Below are 14,632 nucleotides of genomic sequence, written 5' to 3'. Positions count from 1 at the left end.
TAACTACTAAATTTAAAGTATCATTTAACTCAATTTCAGGCTATTTGAAATTCTAATACGTAACAGGTCGACACAAAACTATTTTACAAGAAGTACATTCATAAAACACCACTCATATATTTTTTCACCAAAGTATTCAGAATCTTATATTTACCTAAAGGTCGACTTCGGCAGTTTCTTAGAGTTCTTAAGGTCTGTGCAATCATATGCTGAAAGTAATAAGTAAAAGTAAAATATAGTATTACATGGTTTTCAGAAACCAAATATTGTACATAGGAAAAAATATTCCAAAAAGTTTATTATTATTATTAAATATTACTGAACAATTAAAAATGGACGTTATATTAGCATAATGAGTATTGAACGACGTAACCAGGATCTTAAGTTTGTGAAGACCAATGGGATGCTGAACACTTAAGAAAGTACTTAGATGCGAATATTAAAAGGCAAGCCTTAGCTATGAGATTTCAGGATATGCTCTCCTAATAAAAGTTAAATATCAGGAGGTAAAAGAGTATTTTTGGAAAAAGAAAAAATATGAATACATAAATATAATAACAATGTATAATGAACAATACGCTTAATGTATACGTGAAACATTACATATACATGAAGTAGCAGTAGTAAGAATACAGTGTACCTTTATTCTTGTTATTGAATTATGTAAATAGAATTACACACTCATAAACAAGAACAATCCACGTATCCAAGCACTTCTTGATAACTATGATATATGTATATATATATATACAACTGCTCGTTTAACCTTCTACAAATTCCAAGACACAGAGAAAAGTTAATTAGACTTAAGAACTTTTATAAACAGCTTGTGAAGTTCTCTAATTCCGTAGCAGTCAGAGATGCTGTTGACGAAATATCTCTCTGTTTGATGATGCATCAGATTCGCTCTGGAAACAAAGAGGCGAATTTAAGTTAACATTTGTATTTTTTACGAAACATTTATTTTAGATAAATTGGTCAACACAATCGTCACATCATAGCACAGATGTGAAGTTTATCCATTTTGCCATCGACGCATTATGTTCATTGGATTGTTTACAATACTTCCTCCCATTATGGAGTTCATTATCTGTAAACTGTTTTTCTTTTTCGTGGCCAGATATTGTTACGAAGAAACGACAAAGGAAATAAAACTTCGTGTTTATGGAGATGGGTTGTTTTTTTTTGTTGTTGTTTTCTGGTGGAGGGGAACAAAACTGTAAAATGGGCTATTTGCGCTCTGTCCTCAAACCACAGATTTTATTGTTGTAAGTTTATAAGCTTATGAACATGGAGATAAACTATTCTGTCCATGAGAGATTGTTTTTATACGAAATAGAGTGAAAATTACGTTTTTTAGGATAATCTTAGCAACTGTGCTATCTTAAATTATCTTGGCAATGTAACCTGAGTCAGAACGATATCCTACTCAAGTAATTATACTTCTGTCATTCTCATTGGCCAAATAGCAATATTCCTTCAGCCATCAATTCGGAGAGTTTGTTTTAAATCTGAGTCCAAAATTATAATTAAAAACAATATAATATAAGTATTAGATAAGTTATTACATACTCTGAAAGTTCGGTATCCACTGCACTAGAGGAAAATTTAGAATTACAAACTGGTTATTCTATTTATCACGTTAATATCATTCATCACGATACAGCTTCTGAGTCTTGTGTGCGTAAGTATATATTGATAGATAAGGCACTTGTTCTGGTGGGCAAATTGGAAGAATATAATGAAGTCTTACATAAAGTTTTGTACTGATATAGACGACTGACTATCCAGTAATATATTTTGAATATGAGAACTACAAATGGAAGTAGGTCGTTTTTTATTCATCATTGCAGAATTTTGAGTTTTTACTATGTGGGTTTGGTAACTATGTGACTTCTGGCATTAATGGTAGTATCATATTCATTCAACAATTATATAATTTTCATAACCATTTAATTCCTCATTTCTGTGAGAAACAAAATTGGTATCATCACACCATGTTTTTATGGATGATATACGAAGAATGTTCTCTGTTCGTCTGAGAGTTGCACGAATCTATGAAGCTTGCCCTCATGTCTTTAATATTGCAATAATCTTTGCTCAACTACAACATACTTAGTGTTATTCTTTACTATGAGTTGCATAAAACTCATTATATTTGCTGTAATGTAAAGGTATTTTCTGTTCTGATATTTTAATTAACATTTACTATCTCAAACATGAATGCTTCTGTTAGAGTGAGAATGTGCCTCACTTGGCAGACCTTTAATGCACGTATCCTACATGAAATCTTCATATTATGCTACAGCCATAACTTGATGGGCTTTACCATATAAAAGATACATAAACAAGTTCCCAGATGGGACACGTTTATGCATCTTAAATTTGGACCAATGTAAAGCTAGTTTCCCTACAGAGTCGAACATGTATTAATCTGCTCTTAATCACCACCATCACATCCTTAGTGCAGTGAATCCCAGTAATATTTAATAACCATTAATTCATGATAATCATGTACAGCTAGTAAGAGTAGAATTTCATGACTGTGACTACTTGTGTTATCAGTCATAAAAACAAAATTCAAGACTTCAGTAGTTGCACATTGCTACCACAAATTCAGTATTACCATCACTGTCTTGATCATAATGCCTCTAGAGGTTAACTAGCATATTTAGTGATATCTCTCTCTCTCTGTGTCTAAAGATAAGCCAATAAAATCTTATCCAAGTATCTCTGACTTATCATACTTAAGTTCATTCGTTGTTGCAGTGGGATTGATCAGCAAACTGTTTCTTTATTAGGATAAGCCTCAGGCTTGTCAGTCTAGTGATGGGTATGGCACACAATGGAAGACAAGCACTAAAGATATCCCCCTTTATGATCTCAGCTTTACATCAAGTAAGGTCCCATTTACATCAATGCTTTCTCCATGCTGTCATTCTTTAGCTGAATGAAATGTTTTCAACTAAGTGCAACATCTCTGGTAATAGTTTGGCTCTACAGGTTGATATGGAAAGCGAGAACAGATTTAGAGGATGGTGTAATGCAGAAGAGCACTCTTTGTGCCATTGTTTGAACTTCAATGAGCATGGCTCATTTTTTCTAATCTTATCTACATAGTAGTGTCCCCCTTCTTCCTTTTCTGGGTGATGAACTCTTCCAGATAAGAAATATGATACCTGTACTACATCACAAAAAAGAAGAACAAAGGAAAAAATAACAAACATATTTAACAAATTCACAAGTAAACCAAAGGATATGTTCTCAGTTTTCACCTAACCTTTACCTTGACTGTACCAAATCTGGTTATGAGACTAGAATTAGCGCTTGGTACCTGCAACTGTTGTAATCTTATTGTATAAATAAACTATACAATTAAATACCCAGTACACAGGTACCAATCTCTAAACCTAAATGAGTGAGACTTCCATGGAAAGTACATTTTGGCAGATAAGTTTAAGTGAATGGAATGACAGATTTCTATAGATTCATAAATAGCAATTGATTTGTTATAAAGGACCAGAAAACACCAAGAAACTCATAATCATAATTTGAATTATGCCTCTCTAACCAAGATTATATAATATATCAATCAAGCAATTAACTTGTACAGAGTTAAGATGTGTTTTTAAATCGAGAAGCTCCTAACAGTAAAAAAATGGCATTGCCATCCAAATGATTTCAAATAGAGAAAGTAATCTGATTATGGCCACATCAGTGGTCGAAACATTGTAAAAAAGTTAAATAAAACTAAACAATCCGCTCAAAAGCTGTATTCTTGGACTTTTATTTAAAGTGTATAATACATTTCTTCTCCTCACAATAATTCAATGTTATGTTGTTCAATTCCTAAATGTATCCCACACCCTATCTCCCATATGTGGAATCAATATAAAATCAGCAGAAGGTTAGGAGCCATCATAAAAGAGACACAGAGGAGTCACAGTCTCTTAGAAAAGTTGTCATATCAAACTGAGTTGCATGTGTTTCATAAGTGATAACCAACTGAAAAATCTCCTCCAAAATATATGATTCGAATTTTTACAAGGATAAACTTGAATGACTCTTGTCCAGGGTTTTTACTGATGAAGGGTGAAATTTTCCAAATATAAACTTAAATATTGATACGTAACTGAGAATTTTAAATGAATAATGAGCATATCTTCAGTTCTGAGTAAAAAAAACTCAACCTTTATATTCCTAACTTGATGTCATCACTACTTGATAGTGCAAGTGTCTTAATTACTTCAATATAAAAATAATAATAATAACCGTAACAATTCTTAATTTAAAATCTTAGCATAGGCTTTAATATATATATATATAATATGTTTGTCATTAAATAATAAAACTCAGCTTCATACTCTGAAAAATAATGTTAATCGAAACGATTGTTTAACTATCGTGAACGTTCCGCTAAGAAATCAGGAATTTTTTTTTACAACAACAAACAAAAAATGTTATATGTTGAGAGTTATGTAACTACAAATCTTTTATTTTAAATCCAAAATATTAATGGGAAGTTAGCTTCATTATTCATAATCAGTGGACACAGTTTACCAAATTATGTATGCATAACTTATTAGTTAATAAACGAATTTGAGCTGAAACTAACAAAACATCAATATGATTCAACTTTTATCTATCCTGAAATTGTTTAGATTAATATAACTAAAATTAACTGCAACACCGAATGTTTTGGGAAATGTAATTTTTCAATAGATAATAAAAGTATTTACCTCATCACACTAAAATATCGTACTGTCTACCTAAGAACCAGATCTACACTCACATTTCATAATACTACAATGTTTCTGTTAAAATTAAAATCATCCCATGTGAACTATACGTTTAAAAAATCAAAGAATATAATTATATTGAACACAATTTTATCGTATTTTGTGGGTTATTTATGTATAAAAGTGTAGTTCATATTTAAACGCTTTAACCATCTATTAAAATATAACTCACCATCTTTTCGAAGTTAACAAGCCCTTCCAGATACGTCTTATTACCTTCGTGAGTGAATGTCATATCCTTCAACAGAAGAGGCATAAAAGGGATGATAGGAGACTCCAACTTCGAAACGAATTGTCGATAACGTCGATGATTACGAGAGGGGTCAATAAGGGTCTCAAATTCGCTGAATACCTTCTTTATTTTGCCTGGGAGTCTTTCCCAAGTTTGAGATAAACGACTTACTGCTATATTACTCAGCCCCATCACTATGGCAAAAAAGGCATTTAAATCTTGGTATTCGCGGCAACTGAAACAAAAGATAGCAACAAATAAACAAATGTAATTTATCTCTTGTCGTGTTTACGAGTAAAATACTTTAAAAAATTAGGTCCATTATGTCACAACTATAACTGCAAGCTCAAAATAGCATTATTGGAAACATATATATTCATACGAATTATTTCGTACTTTCGGTAAAACAAATACATCTAAAGTATGTCAAGCTTAAACATATCGCATCAATTATGGATCTACTCAAAGCAGTCAAAGTTCTAGTGTGATTGAATAAACTTGGTCAAACAGTCAGAGAACTTGTATCAGTTTTTGGCCCAGATACCTTACCTTCGTCAGCAAGCATACTTCTAATAAGCCGACAAAATAGTTGGAAAGTCAAGCTCTTGAACGTCAGGTGGTAGATTTAAACGTTAACATGCATGGTATACAAGGAGGCACAAGGATGGTCTATGGGATTTAAAAACGAAAGTTTTGCTGGCCAATCCACAAACTCAATGGTTAATTTCCCATCAATTCTGGAATATTATTCTGGACTGACTGTACCTCAGGAATTTCGTATAACTGTTTCCAATACCACACTAATATACTGTCAATCAGTAAACAGGTGTCTTGGAAGAACAATAAGATCTGTAAGTCCATGGTCCATGCATATTGACGCCTCTCTACACTACAACAATTATATTCAACGACGTTTTACTGAGTTTATCATTCGCACCTGACTCTAGAACGAAACCATCAACCATTCGTAAAGATATCAAAAATATACTCGTTTGTAATAAATACAGACGTCCTTAGTGTCACTTTTGGTGATCTCTACAAAAGTCCAAACGAGTACACGGTCAACTATTGAGCAGAATCTGGTCTTCTTGGCCTTAAGCCAGATTCTTGAAGTCTGTTTTTGACCGCATGACTACTACTAATCACTCTGTATTAATACCGTTGAAATTGGATTGGTGATTCCTAATAGCAAAACCAGTGTGTCCATAACCCTTTTTTTATACACCGGAACTGGATTCATCAAAACCAGCTACTACTTCTGCCAGTGGTTGTCTGGTTTCCAGTACATGGACAAACTGTTCCGTCAATAAATCTCACAAGCATCCAGTGCATAACGTTATAACCCAATTATACAAAAACAGTAACCAAAAGTGAAGTCATAGCCAATCAAAAAATTAACAAATGATCCAATATGAAGATCTAATTGAGGTAGTGTTTCTACAGAAGATATACATACATTATCGCAACAAATTACTAGAAACGTGCATATAACTAATGACAACCATTTTTTGGAATTTTTTCCAGAAGGTAACGAGTATTTGCCACTGTAATTTTTTCTTAATGTAATGTAATAATTCGCGGATGATTCGTAATTGAAAGATTTTTACCGGATTTAAAGTTAACTGCTTTATTACAAAACGAAAAAGAAATATAAATACACCTGTTAAAGATCCTTAAAGATACTGATTCATCAGATTGATAAATCAGTATTAGTTTTAAAAACTCGTAGGTACTTAGAAACTTGAATCCTACAAACTTTATTTTCCTTTTTTCCCAACAAAATAATTGTCTAATATGATGTACTTGAAATTCTTTGATCTTAATACCACGTTCCAGCAAGATACACTAATTCGGAATAACCTAAATGGACAGGAAGTATTTCGAATTATAATCTAGATCCTAAAGTCTATACTTACATGGATTCACTCTAAAAAACATCCACATTATAACGCCACGCTTTTGAAATTTTGATTAATAAAATATATTGCTTTAATAAGTTGTCTTACTAAAGTTTCTCAAATGACAGTGATGAATGAATAAAGTTGTCCTCATATGTTGACTTCTGAGCACTAAAATGTGATTAAAATTCAACTATTCAACCTGAGTGGTAGGTGGGCTAAACGACCAAACCAGAGACGCATAGGGTTAAGGTATTTCTTTCATGGTTTTGAATTACTTACTAGAATAAAGACATTACCCGCTGCAACAAAGGCTTTATCCGATTTTGAACTAAGTAACAGGATTGATCTCCACTTTTATAACGGACCCACAGCTAAAACAGTAGTGTGTGTTTAGCGATATCGCGGTGCGAACCTTGGATCTTCCGTGTTGCAGTTTGGAATGCTAAACACTTGGTCATGCTCGACCCAAATATGACCATTTTAAACTTTTAACAGTAACCGAGCCACTACTTTATATTATTATTAGTTTTTTTTAATTAAAAACTTTTAGTTCAAATATTTTGGAGGATAACACTTTAAGCTACATCTACATATCAACTAATACTTTTTACCGTGGAGGTTTAACCTCTGTATGACTCCCAATTTATAATTAATGCAATTTAACCTATCTACTGGGAACCACATAAACGCGCCCTATATTAAAATCATAACAATTTGGGCTTGCTGGATAGCTCACCAGTCAAGGGTGATATTCTATCACCTTTCTTGTTTGATACTGTTATGGATTGGGTTATGAGGGAAGTTGATCTTACAAATGGTGGCACTGAATAGTTCGATAACATTCTTTTGAAACATTTAGAATATATTGTTGATGTACGTTTTTTGTCATAACACACAGACACAGACAATGGCTAGAATAACTGAAACACCGGTACATGAAGCTCGGAATGTTGGTTTAGCTATTAATGGTGGTAAGACAAAGAGAATGAGGTTAAGGATAAATGATCTGGATCAAGTTATTGTAGATAGAGAGGCAACTGAGGATGCTAAAACCTTTACAAATATTGGTAATATAGCTAGTGGTGATGGAGATATACACAAGAAAGTAAGGGCAAGACCGGAAAAAGTAGGAGTTGCTTCTAGAAAATTGAATGGAATATGCAATAAAACAGGTTTATCTATTAAGGTGAAGCTGAAGTTGTTTAACAGCTTGGTTCTTTTAGTTTTGTTGTATGGCGATAAGATTAAAGGAAACTGAGTCTAGATTAAAAAGTTTTGAGATTTATTTTTCAGAACGATAATTATGATCAGATGGTTTTATGATATAAGTAAAGAAACATTAAGAGAAAGAAGTGGATAACAATCAATCATAGAAAAGCTTAAGTTGTATAGATGGAGATACTATAGTCATGTTCCAAGAACGAAGGAGAATAGACTGCCTAGAAGAACAATGGACTGGAGACAATTGAAAGAAGGAGGAGGAGGAGAGATACTTGGTGTACAACAATAGAGAGGGATATGAGAAGTAAGGACCTGGATGGAACAGAGGTTGAAGAATAGACAGAATACCGAACGCAGTGGAAAGTATTCATAGTTGCCCTATAAACGGTCTTGAACGGACTGGTGATAATGATGATCGATATTTATTGAAAATGCACTAGTTTTGCCAATCTCTATTTATAAAAATAACACTATGTTATACCATTTCATAATTACATTTCTTACATAACACTAGTTCCTACTCAACACAAGGATATAAATTTCAGTTTTACTAATATTTGCAACTGTGATTTTCTTTAAATTTAAACTTTTTTGATATACGCTAGCAATCATAAGGCCTTAAGAAATTTTACTTACTGGCATGCCACTTTGATGAATTTCCTGAGAAGCTGGACACGCCGACTCAGTGATGTTGTTAGACACATTTCTGTAACCACCCAGAACTGAACTTCGTTAAATCTTCGTAGGAAAACGTCTAGATTTGACATAGTCTTTCTAAACTGATGACGCTCAAAAACTTGGTAAATCAATTCGTACTGTAGAAAAAAACTGTTCTCATAAATTTCACTTTTTACTTAAAAGGTTATATTTAAAACAAATACGTAAATTTTTTTATCCTCCAAAACTTACCCTAAAAAGTATTTCACTATAGATATTCTTCATTACTTAAGAGTTAGATATAGGTATCATTATTAGAATGTTCAATTTGAATTTCGAAAATTCGAAGAAACAAAATTTCCGTTTCCTGAAACGAAAATTCTAAATAAGTTATTCTAAAATTTTACGCCCCAAAACTCATTAGATACGATATAATTTGTTCAACATTACAAGAATTCGTAGGCATAGCCTACAAACTAATTCTATGTTCAGAAACAAGGTTACTCTGTTTGTGTTTTGAATACTAACTTTATTAAATTTTTGTCAAATTTAATACTACTTACTACAACTTACGAAATTAAACGAATTCCAAATAACCATTAACTTTTCAATAACTTTTACTATAGCTTAGTTTTTAACTATTTCAATTTATAATTTAAACAGGACATCATTAATAATTTCAATATGTCGAACAACTGTTATCATTACCTTACTCTAGCTACTGCAAGTTATATAAAATTTCATCACATAATGCAGAATGATCTCATGAGTTTAGATAGAATAGTATCGGTTGGTATGTTTGTGGTATTAACCATTATTGATACTTAATTAGCTATTAAGGCAACTTTTTAGTGTATTAAGTTTTATATCTAAATGCACCGTATACTTTTTTCGCTAGTTCTTAAGAGTTGACTTTAATACTTCCGGCAGTCCTTAACTTGATCATGAGTTGAAAGTTTGGCCTTTAAAATTTGTTTATTGGATTTGGAATTTTAAATCAGATCAGCACCTTCTGCGTGCGTGGAACAAACAGTCAGATCATATCATCTTTTATTTTGAATTAGTGACTACAGATAAGGCAGCCAGCCAGCCAGCAGCTTTATCCAGTTTTATAACGAGCCCGCGGATGAAAGTCGGAGCGTGTTCAGCAGCATCACGTCTCAACCCAAAGATCTTCTCCGCCATATGTGCTAACCATTAGACCACGCTCGGCTTAACTTGTTTACACACGCTACTTATAATAAGTTACGTGACATCTCTCAACTACACAACGCTGATTAATATAGGATTTTTATTTTACAATTATCGAATTCACTTTTACAATATATCTCCTTTTCCGGATTGAGCGTGATCTACTGATAAGCACTCACGGACAATGAATCCAAAAAATCATGCCTCATATCTCATTGCTGTATAAACGCGCTCCGCACTTTGGGTAATTTGGTTCACTATAAGAATAAAGGTCAAATTCCACTATTTAATCAGGCAACAGTAACCCCAAGAGCTGGAGCTAAGTGTCATTCACTAGCTGTCGTTTTTTTTCGAATTTATTATGTCAAAATTAGGGACAGCTATATACTTAATGCCCTTATGTGAATTTACGCCAAAATTCTAAAAACAAACTTTTTATCTTTCCTCTATCGACTCTCGTCAAAAAATCAAATGTGTTGGAAGGTATTTGACTTTAATACTAAACTAATTAAAACTGTATAGGCAGAGTGGAGAAATCAAATTTCCCTGGCCCTTCACCGACGTTTGGGGGAATTATAGATTACGCAACAGAATATTGGTATTATTTTATGAACATGTAACCATTGTATTTCTGTTTGTGATTTTTAATCTTTTTTTTTGCAACTTTCATCTCTTTTTCGTTATGTATGTGCAAATTAACTCTTAAATATATATTCGTGTAATTGTAAGCTATATGGAATTTAAGATGGTAGTTTTGTGTATTTTGAAAGTAATGACTACATCACTTTCCTTTGAAGTCTGCTTCATTAATATTATGAGTTACAATATTGAAAATAATTATGTATATATTTCATTATATTAATCTTTACAATTATAAACATTATTTTTTATTTTTAAACTAGTAAATTGATATAGTGCTAAACTAGATCCCCAAAAAATTAATACAGAAGTCAGTGATTTCGCCCGAGAATATATATAAACAAATTGAAAGTACATACTAACAGACATGATTACAATATTTAATTGAAGTACACGTATGTTATTACACTAATTAAATACAAACAGATTAGTAGTTTCTTTGCATTTTCTATCTAAAAAAACTGTAGCAGTGAGTAAGAATGTTTGCTGTTATGGGACAATCATTATCAATTATACTGTGTTTATCAACCAAATGTTCAGCCACAGCACTGTCTTTACTATCTAATGTATGAAGAGCTCGAAGGAGTTCGTTAATTCTATCCCTAATCCAATCAAAAACATTATAGATGTGAAAAAAAAGTGCGGCCAAAAAAAGGATTCAGTGTGTGACTTAAAAGAATGAAATCGTAATTGGCCGCCAAACTGATAGCTACACTTATAACATTGTTTGTTTGTTTGGAATTAAGTACAAAGCTACACAATGGGCTGTCTGTGCTCTGCCCACCACGGGTATTGAAACCCGGTTTCTAGCATTGTAAGTTTGCAGACATACTGCTGTGCCACTGGGGGGGGGGGGGGGGGCTTATAGCATTGATAAGAATTTTAAAACAAATATTCATTCATTAGTTAGCTAGTCCGCGCTTTTTTGTTCAACTTGGGGCGTGATGGTGGGTAAAACAAAATACGCCTAACTAACTAATGAATAAATATTTGTTGTAAAATCCTTATCAATGCTATAAGTGTAACTACCAGTTTCGCCGCCATTTTTTTATTATTTTAAGTCGCACACTCAATCCTATTTTTCACCGCGCCTTTTTTTTCAACCCTAAGGTGATTTGGATTAGATATCATGACTTTTTGTCAATACACGTCAACAAACCACAGCAAGTAAGAAAGCGACACATTAGCTTTAGTATCGCAACCCTATTATTCGGAACACACCTATATTTTACTGAACCAACCAGATTCTTTAAAACATATGTTTTCCTCTCTAAAACAGTGTTAATATCTTCCTTTATACTAACGCCATGGAATTTAGATTAACAGTTTCTTATCATCACTCCCATGCAATCGGTACAGCCGTATCAAGTATCATTATTTATGCTAATTGTTTAGGCTAATATCACGTGATGCTAAACGCTCTATGATTAGAATAATTTCATAAAATCTAGTAAATTTGTGCTGAAAATTTGGCAACGAATAATAAATAATAACCGTCCACCTGTATGATTATTTTGAAAACGTGAGCTGGAAACTGCTAAGCTAGTTTACTTGGCCTAACCAATACTTATGTATCTGCACGTTCTTTCTCTCTATGGTTCTGCTGCTCTAAGTCAGCTGTCTTTAATCCAAATGACAAAAACTAAAAAGTGGTCCACTTTTACTCTTAGGTGAAGCTGCAGTAAAAATATTAGACCCATTTTGGTGCGAAGAAAAAATAGGAAGAAGCTCAACCAAAACTGGAGATTTTTTATCTCGGATATTTTTTAATGGATTGCTTTGAAATTTCATATGCGAAGTAAGAGTCCAGAGAAACACATCCACAGTAAATATGTTATCGTTTGTGTTATCACAGTCTGAGATACAGAAGGTGGAAAAGCGCTAAACTATCAGTCCTGTTAATGACACACAGTGTCCTGCAGCAAGTTGTTTTGGCCGCACGACATTCTACCGTGTGTCTTGATAGTTCTGACTGTTTCACCTATGTATACAGACCCACTTTCAGCTGTGCCCGAACATTTACTTGATAAACAAACATTCTTACTCACTGCCACAGTTTGTTAGTAGAAAATGCAAGGAAGCTCTACTACTTTCCGAGAACAAGTCACAGTATAACAACAAACATTCTTACTCACTGCCACAGTTTGTTAGTAGAAAATGCAAGGAAGCTCTACTACTTTCCGAGAACAAGTCACAGTATAACAACAAACATTCTTACTCACTGCCACAGTTTGTTAGTAGAAAATGCAAGGAAGTTCTACTACTTTCCGAGAACAAGTCACGGTTTAACAAAAAATCACCATGGAATTTTTAATCTTTACTGTTTGTACTTAATTAGTGTAATAGCGTACGTGTTGCTTAAACTAGTATAATCTTATTTGTTTGCATGTACTTTCAATTTGTTTATATATTCTTGGGCGAAATATATCTTTTTGCGCACACTCGAATTATTCTGAAGTATTTCTTTTGCATTAGCCTAAATCAGTTAGCAAGTGTCTTATTTGCCCCGATGAAGCCGGAATGACAAAACATTGGCTTAAATAAAACCAATTATGTTTTCTGGAGTAATAGGTCGGGTAGATTAGAACTTATTATATAATAGTATGTCTAAATTTATAGAAACTAAGAAAGATAAAAATTAGCTACTTAATAAACTTATCTACCTATATTTTCTATTGAATAAAAGTTGCAGAATACTTAAAGATAAAAACATCATAATAGGATAACATTAAACAAGACAAATTAACATACAATAGAAATTAAAACCTCCACTCCTACTAATTAAAAGAATAAAAATTTCTTCTCTCTTAATTAATACAAGAATGATATTTAAGTAAGCCCAAGATGATACACGTATATATGAAGAAATTAAATATTATTTAGTGAGTGCAAATATTACTTTTAGCCCAGCTGAAGTAGAATTTCCAAACACTACATATTATTAACATAAATTGCTTACTTTTAAGTTACAGTTTCATTAAACTGTGCTAGATTTCGGACTTAGCAGAGTCCATCATGTTTAAACCAATATTTAATGTAAATGAAAATACTATGTTATACAAATATCAATAGTTTAACTTCTAAACTAATCTAGTTCAGAACTGGTTTAAGTTTGCTATTCAATAACGTCTCTTTTATGTTTAAGTTTTTCATCACGCCCTCTAGCGAAATACTTAAACATGTTGTAATGAATGCTAATACTATTAATAATTCATTACTTTCATTCAGTATTTTGTTGTTTTTAAATATGTTGTAGTAATTCTTCCAAAACGATAACACACAATCCAAACATTTAAGTTTTAGAGGACATATAGCAAATTTTAAACCACAAGCTAATACTTTGTTTTATATTTCATTAAAATAATCCAAAAAATTATATACCACATTATCAGGATAACTGAAAAAATATTATTTCTTATCTTTTTTTGGTTGATAAAGTTTTCTGAATGTTTCTAATTTTAACCAATAGTTTATTATTCTATGTGTTAATTGGATGTATATAATCAATATAATTCGCCTGATTTTTAATTGTAAAGTTTTTCAAATTTTACTAGTCTTGAATTTCTCTTTATTTCAATTTTACTATCTGCTTTTTTAAATGTTTTGCGTCAATTACTCTGGCAACAAATTATGCACCAAATTACAGAAATAAATGTTCTATATAAAAACATGAGGGGGTTTAACTTGTTAGGATGTTGCTGAATTTCACGAACATATGAAAAATATAATAATAAAAAAATTATGAAATTCATTACTAAAATTATCTATTTACATAGTTTTCCAGCACATAAATCTATTACTTCAGTTTTATTAAAAGACGTGGTCTTAAGGTTGTATCATACATCTGAAAAAAAAGCATTTACTTTTTAAATACGTTACATCGAAATTGTTTGAATAACTAACTGTAAATTTTGACATTGGTGGCAAGTTAGGCCCGGCATGGCCAGGTGGTTAAGGCACTCGACTCGCAATCTGAGGGTCGCGGGTTCGAA

The 14,632-nt window shown here is 32.3% G+C and overlaps 1 protein-coding gene across 2 annotated transcripts in view; it reads right to left on the bottom strand.

Annotated features, from left to right (window-relative positions):
* LOC106458479 (rap guanine nucleotide exchange factor 4-like) overlaps positions 1-14,632 on the bottom strand; it is a 95,339-nt gene that overhangs the window by 8,061 nt on the left and 72,646 nt on the right. For both annotated transcript variants that reach the window (XM_022384701.1, XM_022384703.1), the window contains exons 19-21: positions 8,790-8,968; positions 4,972-5,266; positions 155-209 (exon numbers count right to left, since the gene is read on the bottom strand). In XM_022384701.1, coding sequence (XP_022240409.1) covers positions 155-209; positions 4,972-5,266; positions 8,790-8,968 — 529 coding nt within the window. The remainder of the gene's footprint in view (positions 1-154; positions 210-4,971; positions 5,267-8,789; positions 8,969-14,632) is intronic.

Source organism: Limulus polyphemus, unplaced genomic scaffold, assembly GCF_000517525.1.
Source record: "Limulus polyphemus unplaced genomic scaffold, Limulus_polyphemus-2.1.2 Scaffold470, whole genome shotgun sequence".
Taxonomy (NCBI): domain Eukaryota; kingdom Metazoa; phylum Arthropoda; class Merostomata; order Xiphosura; family Limulidae; genus Limulus; species Limulus polyphemus.
Note: the sequence above shows the minus strand (reverse complement) of the source record. Positions and strands in the feature narration are given on the sequence as shown.